Source organism: Melanostigma gelatinosum (assembly GCF_949748355.1).
Source record: "Melanostigma gelatinosum genome assembly, chromosome: 21".
In the NCBI taxonomy this organism is placed as follows: domain Eukaryota; kingdom Metazoa; phylum Chordata; class Actinopteri; order Perciformes; family Zoarcidae; genus Melanostigma; species Melanostigma gelatinosum.
The window spans coordinates 1,689,197-1,702,485 of record NC_136654.1 but is presented as its reverse complement, the minus strand read 5'-3'; the positions used below and the strand labels follow the sequence as shown (position 1 = coordinate 1,702,485).

The following is a 13,289-nucleotide window of genomic DNA, read 5'->3' as shown; positions in this document are numbered from 1 at the left end:
AGAAGCAACAGGAAACAGACAAACTGCATTTAACAAATATTATTGTATGCTGTGCCACTCAAATATACAAGTGGACGTGGTCTCCATGACTTCACCCGTTGGTTTGTGGACCACAGTTTTGAAGCCTCGAGATTGGCATCATGGCCGTGGCCATCTTGGTTTTTGGACCAGAAGTGACACGAGAAGGAAAACGTCTTTGAATAAAACATTTTTAGGTTGCCAAAATGTCACAATTAACTTTCATGACGTAAAAACAAACTGAAAGGGTTAAAGTTGTGAAACAAAAACATGGACAACTCCCAACGCCCTAAAGCATCCCCTGCTTTATGGTCTGTGTGACTCTAAATGGAGCATAATGTACTAAATGAACATCATGCTGTATTGAAGAAGACTTGAAACTAGAGATTGAGACATAAACTCATGTTTACAATGTTTACTGAGGTAATAAATCAAGAGAGAAGTAGAGTCATTTTCTATAGACTTCTATACAACCAGAGGAGTCGCCCCCTGGTGGTCACTAGACAGAATGCAGCTTTAACACGTGAAGCTTCACCTTTTAGAACCAGACGTTGACGCCTCATTGTAACAAACAGCCTCAGAGGAATCTCCTCACACTGTATAAACCAAATCATTTATGTTTTTCCCCCCAAACGTTTTTCATATCATCTACTTTAACAGTCCTGTAGTCGGGCCTCCGCTGGTGTCACGCAGAGATGAGCAGCTCCATTAAAGCTCCCACTGAGTGCATCCTGTAGAAGACGCTGAGCGGCTGACCCAAGTTCACCAGAACAAACCAAGCCGAGAAGCCGAAGAACTGTTTCCCGAGTCCGTTCTCAAACTGGGGATGGACTCCGAACGCAGGGATGACCCACAGCTGCAGGAAGAGGGAAGACGGGCGGATTACGAGTGCAGAAAGAAGCTTGTATTGCTGCATGAATCGCAGAATAAACACAGGATATTACCATGACGTTACACAGGATGAGGAAAGCACAGATTTCTTGTATCGCTCTTTTGGTCCAAGGTTTTTTCCCATCATGCTCTATGGCAGCAGCTGGCGCGTTCCCATCCAGCAGTGAAATATTCGTCTTCCTCTCTTCTTGTATTGGCACTGCAACCTTTTTCTTAAGCTGTGGGGCAGTTTATCATTCACACACATCAAAACCTTTTTAATGACTTCTTGCTCCAGTTTATGAAACCTGCAGGTACCTTGAATATGCTGCTCCGCTGCCTCTCTCTCTTCTTGGCGAGCAGGCTCGGGTGCCTGTGGAGGCCCTCGATGATGAAGATGTTCTGGATGATGAGCTCCAGGAGGCTGAGGAGGGAGTAGGACAGGTCCAGGTCCCCCAGGGGCCCGCCGGTCCCCACCGCCAGGGCCGCCACCAGGGAGAAGTAGGACAGGGCGAGCTGGCCCAGAGCCGCCGCCACCAGGAGCGTCACGTCCAGGCTACGGGTCGGGTTGTGTCCCGCCTCGCTCGCCCTCCTCTCCAGCCTGTGGACCAGCATCCCCACCAGGCAGCACAGGGACATGACGGGCATGACGGCCAAATGGTAGCCGTAGAAGATGAGGAAGGCGGTGGCGCGAAGCCGCTGCCGGCTCACCCAGACCTGGTAGAGGATGAAGACGGCCACTCCCGCCACGAGCGCCAGGGCGCCGAACACGAGGCCGAACACGACGCCGCCTTGGTACACGACGCGGAGGGTCAGCTTCTGAGCGGCGTGGTGGCCGTGACCCGGACTCATCCCGCGGCCCACGTTCTTCCACATGACGTAGACCATGCAGCCGGCCATCAGGTTGAACTCCATGTTGAAGGGGTAAAGGAGCTCGAAGCCTTTCCTGAAGGTGAGGCAGGCTGCACTCGCAGCGCACTGACAGAAGGTCGAGTTCATGATTCCTGGAGGCAGGAAACAAAATAACGAGTAGATATCGCCGTGAAACTTCACCAGTTCATTGCTCACATTAAGACCATTATTTATTGTATTACAAGTTGTCTGAAATGCTATGTTTAAATATGCAAATGAGGCATTATGGAATGGTAACTTTTGGTGAATTGATTACCTGCTACATCAGAGTTTTGTGCTTCAGAGGAGTTTGTGTTGCTGAAATCTTCTTTCTCCAACTCGATCTCCTCGTGGATCGAGTCCTCGGTCACCGCGTTCAGCCACAGCAGCAGGTCAGCTGACAGGATCAGCATCAACCCGGACCTGCAGCCCAAATACACACATGAGACACAACAAATGAATAAATGACAATATGTTCATACGTGGAGCTTTTATTAAAGATGTGTAAGATGCACCTGGTGAGGATCTTGTGTCTGTGGATGCAGTCTTTGGAGTGAGCCCACAGTAAATACGACTGCAGGAGAAAAGTAAACAGTTATTCAACAAGAGCATTTCTTTACGAATTGAAAGATTACTTTATTTTATAATGCAATGTCAAAATGTTGCAGAAAAAAGGTCGAAATTAGTGCAACAGAGACAAATAATGAGCCTCAACGTGTTGGAGTCAAAGCTCTTTTAATTGGTTTGGTTATGAACAGAAGTGCTGATTTTACATCTAATAAACTTTAAATAGAACTCGTCTGCCAGCGCTCACGTCATTAACTGATATAGTTTTAGTTCATGAAGGTTTATTGAAGCCATCTTTCCCTCAATTTTGCAAATTATTAATGAAATTTTAAGCATTAAATTCAACAATTTGTAAACATGACGACACCTGAGCCAACTCCACTCACCGATGAAGACCATGAGATGCAGCTGAGAGCTCTGGTGAGTGTTGTGTTGTTGCACAGATCTTTAGTTTACTTGAAGAAGTGATTGTAGAGATTATGGGCTCATTGAGGCATTTAAAATATTATTTTAAGGGACGTTTGTTTGCTTGTGATTCTGCTTTAGAAGCTCTTATTCTTAATTAGACAATTTAACATCTGCTGAATATATTCAAATGCTGCATTTGCACTTGTCTTTGTATTTTTGTGTTCATCAAAGTAGATCTAAAATGATAAATGTACCTTTTTCACATTCCTCCTTATTCCTACATGTTGAGACCGACCAGTTTAATAAAAGCTTCACAAGGTTTAAGTATCATCAAATGTTGCGCAGCGTCTTCTGTTTTCTTGCTCTTCTTCCAGAAAGTAACGAACATGAATCTCGTTACCTGCAGCGCGAGGAAAGGCGCCTCGATGAACGGCGCGAGCAGCGCAGCAGCAGGTTTGCACTCCCTCGTGCTGATCAAATACCCGACCCTGAAGACGCACAGCAGCAGGCTGAAGGCGGCGAACAGCATGAGGACCACTGGACCAGAGGAGAGCAAGTGCATCAGGACACGGTCCAAACCTCTTTGACTCTAAACCAGAACACACAGCTCACCGGTGACGGCGAGTCCCCCTGCGTGGTGGTCTTTATATGGGCAGATGCCGGGCTGCTTCCTGGCCCACAGCAGGTACCACAGCATCCAGATCAAACTGACCCCCATGAGCAGCAGCATGAACACCTGGGGCTCCTGGTGCTTCAGGCCCTCGGGGTTGAAGGCCTGTCCGGCCACCAGCGCCGCTCCCAGCAGCACCACGTTCAGACCCAGCAGACCGGAGATCAGACGCCTCCCGCTGGGGGCCCGAACCGACCCCGGATCCAGCTCCGGGTCCTGGATCTGATGGTCTGAGCTGTGAACTGGTTCGACACTTCCGGGTGTCGTCCCCCGGGAGGAATCGGCCTCTGTGACTCCAGGATCTGGATTCATGTTCTTGATTTCTTCTAAAACTCTTTAAATCCTCCTTGGTCTCGTTTCCATTCGGTCTTGAGGGTTTTCTCTCACTACTCCACGCGGAACCCTGTAGCTCAACATGTGGAGGCTTGTGTCATAAAGGTGCAAGTTCTCATGCTGATCCGCCTCCACACGCCTACAGGTGTGGCCACGATCCAGCTATAAATATACCGACACACCTTTCTCACCTTTCTCAGGGAAACCAGCAGGTATCATGTTCTTACGTTGACCTTTGTTTCACCTGCTCCGCAATGTAAACAAAGTTGACTTCATGGACCCAGAAGACCTCAGCAGGATCTCCTTCATCCACAGATATAGATGTAGATTTAGATATGTGTCTGTCAGTGAGACAGACAGGCGACAGCAGACGGACAGAGGGAAGTGCAGCAGCGACAGATTGAGGACATTAAGCTGCAGTTATGTTGGGTCAATCAACCGTTTCTTTAAATGAGCTTTCAACCGATTTCTCCAGTTCAATATTCGACATTCTACTTTAGCTTTCACAGAACATTCAGACTGACTGAACAGTGAAGTCCACTCTCGCTGCAGCTCCATTTTACTTTGAAAGGGTTTCTCAGCTGGGCTCGGGTCCAGGTCTGGGCTCAGGTCCAGGTCTTGTCCCTGTTTGCTTAAAATCTGCTCGTGACTTCTAATGTACGTCCCTCTTATCACTGCTGATTCAAGTAGCTGCTAATAGTTCAGCCTCAACTCAGTTCCAGTCTCACATTTAAAGGATCATTCCGGTTTTGGATGTTTCAGCCCATTTAAAACAAATTGAGTATTTTATGTTGCTTTGATTTTTGACTTTTGATGTTGTGTTTCAGGTCGGAGCTGGTTTCTATTCTGTCGACTCATAAAACATGCTCGAGTATTAAAAGCCATCAAGTCTGCATTATTCTTGGTGAAAGTTGAAGTGCAGACGTTTCATTTCAATCTGCACATGAACTGCACTAACAATTATAAATAAACAAATCATTTATATTTATTTTACAAACACACAGAAATGAATGGAAAACAGTGGAACAGTGGGGAAAAGTATGCATAAAAATACATAAATAAAATAGCATAAATTATGTAATCATAACATCAATAATAATGTACAATTATACTAATATTAATCTGACCTTTGCACCACCAAATGTACGAGTAATATCACTCAACTATCACAATAACAACAATAATAATGAAGAGCGGGAACTGTGTACAGAAGTTGCATGTTTTAGTGTATTTACTGAGAATGACATCTGATGGAACCACGCTGCTGCGGTTTACATTTTGGATGTTTGTCTCGTGCGTCCGTTGACTTCCACTCATTTGCATGTGTTGTTTGAAAATCTATTGGCAGCGAACATTTCTTTGTTTGACTGTAGTTCCTTTATAATCCTTGAGTTCTGAGGATTATTTGAGGATCCTGGAGGACGATCTTTCTGAAAACATATTGATATTTGTTTTGTTTAAATGTACCTTTTTAGATAAATATACCTCAAGCAATAAAATGTATTTCTTTATTTTTGGTAATTTGAGAGAACTGACCCTTTAAACGTTGCTTTGGGCAAATGTCAGTCGACCCAAAGATGCACAGTTGCAGCCCATAGAGCACCACGATGTAAATCACTTCATTTGTTTAGTTTTGAATCAGTGTAGCTGACGGGACGTCTGCCTCTGCGTCATACATGACTGTATCTCATCAGACGGATCTGAGTCATAAACATATCAATCAGTGATGCTCGATGATGTCAGAGTCACTTGTTAGACTTTAATACTCGTTATTGTTTCACATGTTTACTTTACTGTTGTATATATATATATGCTTTCTCACATATGAGATATATATATATATATATATATATATATATATATATATATATATATATATATATATATATATATATATATATATATATATATATATATATATATATTACTCTTATTTTATTTTCAAGTTTTTAAAAATTGTTTTATTTATTTATATACTTTTTTAATTTAACTTAATATTATTTTTCTATTAGCCTACATTGTAAAAGGGGGCGGGTCTCATCGTCATAGCCCCGCCCCTGACAACCAGCACGCCGCGTGTTCGTCTCCACTCCAGCAGCCCGGTCGGTCCGTCCGTCCGTCCGGACACCCTCCACAGAGCCTCCATGGAACCGAAGCGAGAGTGAGTGAGCCGGGGCTTATAGCCATGGACGACCGGTACCACCGGGCGGCCCGGGACGGGTACCTGGACGCGCTGAAGGAGGCCACGCGGAAGGAGCTGAACGCACCGGACGAGGACGGGATGACACCGACTCTGTGGGCCTCGTACCACGGGAACCTCGAGACACTGCGGCTCATCGTGGGGAGAGGGTGAGTCACTTCATCCGGTAACACCGCGTCCGGTGAGGGGGAAGTAACCTCTCCTCTATTTAATAATTATATGATAGAGCCTTATTTATGATTTTGATAATTATGTCAATATCTGTAAGTTAAAGTTCACTGTAAATAAACAGAATGTTAATCATAATAATAACAATAATAATAAAAGAGACCTGTGTCCCCACTTTGCTCTTTATTAATATAAAAGTACACTATTAAACTCTAGATACCTCCAGCTTCACAAAATAAATATATAACAGGGCCTTATATTTTATTATATTTTATTTTTATTGTATTATTTTTGATAATTAAGTTAAAGTTCAATGTAAACAAGTGGATTTTTCTTATTTCAACCAAAAACCTAAATAAACTTGAAACAAACTATATTTCTGTTAACAGAGAGTGTTATGATAATAATAATATTAATAATAGAAGACACCTGTGTTATTAATATACAATTATACTGTTTAAACTCTCTAGAATCCTCCAGCTTCACAACATAAATATATAATATTGTATATTATACCTCAGTGATCTGCTAATATTCACATGAATGATAAAACACAAACATTGTGCCACATGTGTTGCTGCTCCTTCTCTATAATGTCATCGGAGCTGCTGCAGATTAAATGCTTTACATTTTAACAGCCTGATGACAGAGAAAGGTCAGCGTTAATGCAGCTCTCTAGTACACAGAGTGATGCATCTGAAGCATGATAACTTTGTTTTAATGTCACAGATTAAACCATTACAGACCAGAGCCGGTGCAGGTATAATGAGATTAGTTCATAGAAGCTATTGCACGATGTGATCTGTGCTCTGAAAGCGTATTTGCAAGAGAAAACTGAGATAATGATGAAAGTGTTTAGGAGTACGTCTCTGTTCTGGTGAGATGAGTCGTGTCAGAGACGTGTCTTGTTGAAGGTTTAGGAGACCGAGCAGCAGGAGGAGGACGGTATGTCATGGTGCTGGTGACGGGTTTACAGGCAGCAGTAAAGTGGAGGCTATTGGGTTTGATGCTGCAGAAACAGGAGAAAGGTCACCGGGATGGATGTTGATGCTTCTTCCTCCTACAGCGGATATAATGGAGGACGCAGTGCAGAGAGGATGTGAAGCTATAAAGCTCACAGCTAAAAGTTAATGAGAACAAGAAGAGGAGCAGGACATAACTCACTTCATAGGCTGCTTTCTGTGCTGCAAATATTTTCCAACAAAAACTTTTTGTTTGTTCAACAAAATAAGACCAACTTGTCATGTTGCTAAATGATTTAAATGACAAAATATCTGCTTAAGAATACGTAAACATTCCAACTTCAGGTCCTTGCAGGTCTGGATTACCGACTGGGCGAATTAGGCAACTGTCCCAAAATTAACAGGATTATTTGATTTGCACCACAAAGGCACAAAATCAACTAAAATGTGTACTTTACGACGTCATTAATTTAAGATGAATTAATGACTTGTCTTGTAGAGCTGCGTTTGAAAAATCTAGTGTTAAAGACCCTGAGAAGTAGAAATATTTCTGTGTAACATTCAATGTTTATGAGTAAATAAGCAACAATCAAAGTTAAATAAATAAACATCCCCAAAAAGAGGATGTGGAAGTCAAAGCTTCATGTGTTAAAGCTGCATTCTCTCTAGTGTCCACCAGGGGGCGACTCCTCTGGTTGTATAGAAGTCTATAGAAAATGACTCTACTTCTCTCTTGATTTATTACCTCAGTAAACATTGTAAACATGAGTTTATGTCTCAATCTCTAGTTTCAAGTCTTCTTCAATACAGCATGATGTTCATTTAGTACATTATGGTCCATTTAGAGTCACACAGACCATAAAGCAGGGGATGCTTTAGGGCGGGGCTACACGCTGATTGACAGGTCTCTACCAGAGACGTATACGGCGTCTCTACGTCGCTCCTGCTCAGTCCAGATATGGTGAAAATATTGCAGTCAGGATCAAACAACAGGTATTATTCCTTCAGTAGTTTTGGTTTCTGGGTTTTTAAATGACTCGTGTGCGAGCGCCAATCCAACGCAGATTTGCTTCAGCTCTTAAAAGTTGTTTGGGGAGCAGGAAGTCTGGCCTGAACTGAAGTAAACATAACACCGTACCAAAGAAAGTGGAGAGGTTTGCTACCGAGTCGTACGTGTTGCTAGTAAACAAGTGTTTGTGTTTCATCTGAGTCAGAGTCAGAGTCGTGTTACTGTGTGATTCCTCCTTCTTGCATTTCTTTCCTCTGAAATATTATCTGCTTAATTACTCTTTCAGCTGACAGGGTACAGACATATATGCTGCTCTGAGCATTAAAATAAGCCGCGTACTTTCTTTGCTCTAATGTCAGAGGAGATATTTGTCTGCAGACAGGAAATCAGGGATCAAGGTTCGGTGGCCGTGAGGCGTGTGGTAACACTGTCTCTGGGTGTCTGCAGAAAAAAGGCTCTTGGTGTGCGGGATAAATAATGCAGAGTCACCTCTGTCATGTTTAACCTGCAGCGCTTCAATTATTGATCAGCGCCCCGGGGCCATGTGGGCGGAGACTAAACAGGAAGAGGAGGGACAACACAGTTCATCATAGTATTCAGACTGTGGTGCATTGTGGGAAAGTCAACATGCAGAGCATTGTGGGTAGTGCTTTTTTGATATCATGTTAATATTCCAAAGATATTATTTCAGTCATTTGAATGACTTACCGGTGCTGTCTCAGCTAATATTACTGCTATTTGACAAGGCTGGAAAAAGACTGCAATTTCACCCATGATGCACTGTTCATTTCCAGGCTGTGAATGAGGATTTAATCTCATATCGTGATCATACATTTTGACTTTAAAAGGTCAAATACAATTTTCTAAATATCCAAAGAGTCGTCTTCAAATTGCTTGTTTTGTCCGACCAACAAGTGAAAATATATTAAGTTAATAGTGAAATGAAACAGAGATCATTTAAGAAGAAATTAGGTGTCGGTATGGGAAATTTCTGCACTACTAATTTGAAGTGCTGAGTTTATTCTCATGTACATTTTACTCACAACCCCAGAGCATGAAGTGAAAACACTCTGTGTGAGACATGGATCAAAATAACCTGTTACATTGCCTCACTCAAGTAATGCCAAAGACCTAAGGGTCATTTTCACAACACGGGAGATTGACTGACATAGCTGCAGGTCGTGTGAGTCATCTTACTTCCTGAGTTCAGTCGGTAGTGTAAGAGGATCAGCAAAGTGAGGTTGAGTTTCTCAGTGAACCTGGTTTAAGTGTGCAGCGTGAGAGATCTCTGCAGGAAAACATCTGTTTCAGTTCAAATTAGAAAAAGGGCCATAAATTGAGAGAGCAAGACGTGAAAATAATACCACACCAAATGTACACATGTGGATAGATGTGTGGACCAGACGGCAACCACCTCAGGTTCAAAAAAAGTGAAGTCAAAGCTTCATGTGTTCAAGCTGCATTCTCTCTAATGACCACCAGGGGGCGACTCCTCTGGTTGTATAGAAGTCTATAGAAAATGACTCTACTTCTCTCTTGATTTATTACCTCAGTAAACATTGTAAACATGAGTTTATGTCTCAATATCTAGTTTCAAGTCTTCTTCAATACAGCATGATGTTCATTTAGTACATTATGGTCCATTTAGAGTCACACAGACCATAAAGCAGGGGATGCTTTAGGGCGGGGCTACACGCTGATTGACAGGTCTCTACCACGACATTGTCATTGTTTTTGTTTTCCACCTTCAATCCTTTCACAATGTGTTTTCACTTCATGAAAGTTAATTGTAACATTTTGGTCGCCTAAAAAATCATAAAGTCTGCATTAAATGAATTTGTTAAAACCTGCAGAACACTGGTTTGGTCCTTACAGATTAGTAACAGAAATCATAATGTATGTGTGAATCCAGTCCTGTAAGATGCAACATGGCGTCTTGTCTTCCAGAGGCGACCCGGACAGGTGTGACATCTGGGGCAACACACCGCTTCACCTGGCAGCTGCCAACGGCCACCACAACTGCCTGTCCTTCCTGGTGGCCTTCGGTGCCAACGTGTGGTGTCTGGACAACGACTACCACACGCCGCTGGACATGGCCGCCACCAAGGGACACATGGACTGCGTTCGCTACCTGGACTCCATCGCTGCCAAGCAGGTCACCCTCAACCCGAAGCTGGTCGGCAAACTCAAGGACCGGGCGTTCCGCGCCGCGGAGCGCCGGATCAAGGACTGCGCGAAGCTCCAGCGGAAGCACCGCGAACACATGGAGAGGAAGTTCATGAAGGAGTCGGCGGCTTTAGACAACTTGGATGCTATCAGCTTTTCTAGCTACACCAGCGGCAGCACACTGAGCCGCAAGTTCAACACCGTCACCTCCAACATGCCATACTCGCAGGTGGTTGTTCTTTGACTTTGTGTTCAAGTACAATGTATCGCGTCACACTTCAGTGTGCGTGAGACACTTTGGCAAACCTCAACGTAGCTGTAGCCGTTGATTGCTAATAAGATAATAGCTTTGCTTGAATAACGAGATGGACACATTTCACTGTCTGATCCAGTAGTAGATACTATTCACCTGAGTCCAGGATCATATTTCACTTCTTTAGAAAGACAGAGAACCTCATTTGCCTGGTGAGTCAAGTTCTGTTTTGGTCGCAGCAACAGTGATGGTTTAACTTCATGTGGGTCTACCCATTCATGATCTACATAACCTTTTATTGATTCTTAATGTCTTGATATTCCCCTCAGGCCACCCTGCACTCCACAGCCAAGGGCAAGGCCAAGATACAGAAGAAGCTGGAGAAGAAGAAGCAGGTCGATGGAACGTTCAAGATCTACGAGGACGGGAGGAAAAGCGTGCGCTCGCTGTCCGGCCTGCAGCTCGGCAACGACGTCATGTTCCTCAAACAGGGCACGTACGCCAACGCCAAGGAGCGCTCGCGCCTCAACATCCGAGACATGTTCCCCCGCGACCACGACGACGACACCGTCTCCCGTGCCGTGAGCGAGCCGGGCCTCCACGAGGCCGCGTATTCGGAGATCAGCGCCGACTCCGGACGCGATTCCCTGTTCACCAGACCCGGGCTCGGCACCATGGTGTTCAGGAGGACCTATTTGAGTGGAGGCGTGTTTGGTATCGGGACACGGGATGAAGAGAGCGTAGTGGGGAGTGAACCGGTGGGCCGGGCACCGAATGTTCGTCTACGAGGAAATCTGGCCCGACGCTCGCCCAGCTTCGATGAGGACAGCATCGGCAGCGCCTTGAGCCTGCAGGGAAGAAACCTTCAGGAGTTGCCCTGGGAGGACACGGATGTCGGGTTGGATGAGGACTTTGAGCCAGAGAACAGTCCTCTGGAGACCTTCCTCGCCTCTCAAAGCCTCAGCGAGGTCATGCCCATCTTCAGGAGGGAGAAGATCGACCTGGAGGCTCTGCTGCTTTGTTCGGATCAGGACCTCGCCAGCATTCACATCCCTTTGGGTCCCAGGAAGAAACTTCTGGATGCCCGCAAGAGACGTCTGGACGCCATAGACGAACCAGAGGCCATTGAAGACACTGAGCTCTGAAGGTCAGTGTGGAGTAATACACATTTAGTTTTAAATGGGAGGCGCCACGCGCTGCTCTCAGATAAACCTTTGTTGTCTCTCATAAGCTGCTGCTTTGCATTTGCATATCGTGTGTCGTTTCAGACATTACAATGCCAGTACCCTTAAAATGATACTGATACCAACTGAGTACTTCATCCGGTACCAACGCGGTTCCACCCAACTCCAACCAGAGCACACATCTACCTGTGTGACCCTTTTTACCGGCTAAATGGCTCCATCTAGTGGCGACCTGTGATATAGCAGTAGGCCTGAAAGTCATTTTAGTGTCATTACACATTATTGATCAGAATACAGTCATACATGACGTTGTTTTTTCCCCATTTATTTACAGGACAACATGACACCATGTACTGTTATTACCCTGCAGCGGAGGAAACATGGAGTCAAGGCATCTGACCGGAACTTGGAAAAGACGTAATGAACATTTCATGGGAACGTTTTGCCACATGTAAAAACACACCAACACTGTCCAATGAATCTTAGCCTGACTTGTTATTGTTGCAAACTGTATTGATTCATGTTTTATCAATGCATGATTGTACTTAACCCTTTGAACATACTGTTTATCGTGTCTTCATTGTACAGCTATCTCACTGTAAACATGTTATTTTACTCCACGGCACATACACAATGGTGACTCTTTAAGATTGGGAATCGCTAACGGACTGACTGCTCTGCAAACACGGTGTGGTGGTGCTGTGAGCTTATGTCAGCGTGTGCTAGATAACGCTGTTATATCTCACGTTGCTGCGGCGTTTGTGGTTTCACTGAAGGTCTGTCTGTGCACTTGAGAGTATGACATGCATGAATGCTGTTTTATTTTAAACTGTTTTTGTATTTGAAGATGTACCCACAACAATAGGTATCTTTTGTTACAATAAAGTGAAATTATTATTGTTTTGCGTGTGACTATATGTTGATATAACCAGCCAGTGTGTCTTTCTCGAATTAGGTGACACTGACCGCCGATTAAGTGCTTGAATGAATAAATAAAAAAAGAGCAGCTCAAGGCCGTGGAGGGACGTGAGAGGAGCTGGCGGACGGTCATGTTGCTCTTATGTTCCCGTCTGCAGTATATCAGCTGTCCTTCAGAGTGAAAACACACACACACACACACACACACACACACACACACACTGGTTCAGCATGGCGACAAGCCCAGAACACTGGCCAGAAAACAACTGACTCCAGATATATATATATACTTATATACTGTGTATATATATGCATGAGTATGCATATGATGTGCAGTCTGCATGCATATACAGTATATATGTATATATATGTGTATATATATATATATATATATGTGTATATATATGTATATATATATACAGTATATATGTATATGTATATATATATATATATATATATATATATATATATATATATATATATATATAGACACACAGGCTCTCACCTGGGCCAACTCATAAACACACCCCAGCTATGAGGGCACATTCTTGCTCACCAGCATCTTCTCCCCCCCCCCCCCCCCCCCCCCCACGGTGAAGAATCAGCTGCTGTTAATCCACCTCCTCCCTCCCTCTCCTTTCCCAGAACATTTGCCAAGGTTACAGAGAGGGG

The 13,289-nt window shown here is 44.1% G+C and overlaps 2 protein-coding genes across 2 annotated transcripts; one reads left to right on the top strand and one right to left on the bottom strand.

The window, feature by feature from the left end:
- Nucleotides 1–52: 52 nt before the first annotated feature.
- LOC306794988 (proton channel OTOP3-like) lies at nt 53–3,824 on the bottom strand. Its single transcript, XM_079293300.1, has 7 exons — nt 3,367–3,824; nt 3,155–3,291; nt 2,295–2,353; nt 2,057–2,202; nt 1,207–1,892; nt 963–1,127; nt 53–874 (listed from the first exon to the last, which is right to left on the bottom strand). The coding sequence occupies exons 1-7, from the start codon at nt 3,734–3,736 to the stop codon at nt 704–706; spliced, it is 1,734 nt and encodes a 577-aa protein (XP_079149426.1). The 5' UTR covers nt 3,737–3,824; the 3' UTR covers nt 53–703.
- Nucleotides 3,825–5,867: 2,043 nt separating this feature from the next.
- On the top strand, nt 5,868–12,601 carry ush1gb (Usher syndrome 1Gb (autosomal recessive)). The gene is made up of 4 exons (XM_079293303.1): nt 5,868–6,106; nt 10,044–10,491; nt 10,845–11,662; nt 12,034–12,601. The coding sequence occupies exons 1-3, from the start codon at nt 5,943–5,945 to the stop codon at nt 11,658–11,660; spliced, it is 1,428 nt and encodes a 475-aa protein (XP_079149429.1). The 5' UTR covers nt 5,868–5,942; the 3' UTR covers nt 11,661–11,662; nt 12,034–12,601.
- Nucleotides 12,602–13,289: the final 688 nt, after the last annotated feature.

Excerpts from the sequence above, each read along its gene's own strand:
- LOC306794988 (XM_079293300.1), bottom strand. The coding sequence starts at position 3,736 with ATGAATCCAGATCCTGGAGTCACAGAGGCCGATTCCTCCCGGGGGACG. Across the intron at positions 1,893-2,056 it reads ACAAAACTCTGATGTAGCAG|GAATCATGAACTCGACCTTC; the intron begins GTAATCAATTCA and ends TCCTGCCTCCAG. Across the intron at positions 875-962 it reads TCATCCTGTGTAACGTCATG|CTGTGGGTCATCCCTGCGTT; the intron begins GTAATATCCTGT and ends CTCTTCCTGCAG.
- ush1gb (XM_079293303.1), top strand. The coding sequence starts at position 5,943 with ATGGACGACCGGTACCACCGGGCGGCCCGGGACGGGTACCTGGACGCG. Across the intron at positions 6,107-10,043 it reads CGGCTCATCGTGGGGAGAGG|AGGCGACCCGGACAGGTGTG; the intron begins GTGAGTCACTTC and ends CTTGTCTTCCAG. Across the intron at positions 10,492-10,844 it reads CCAACATGCCATACTCGCAG|GCCACCCTGCACTCCACAGC; the intron begins GTGGTTGTTCTT and ends TATTCCCCTCAG.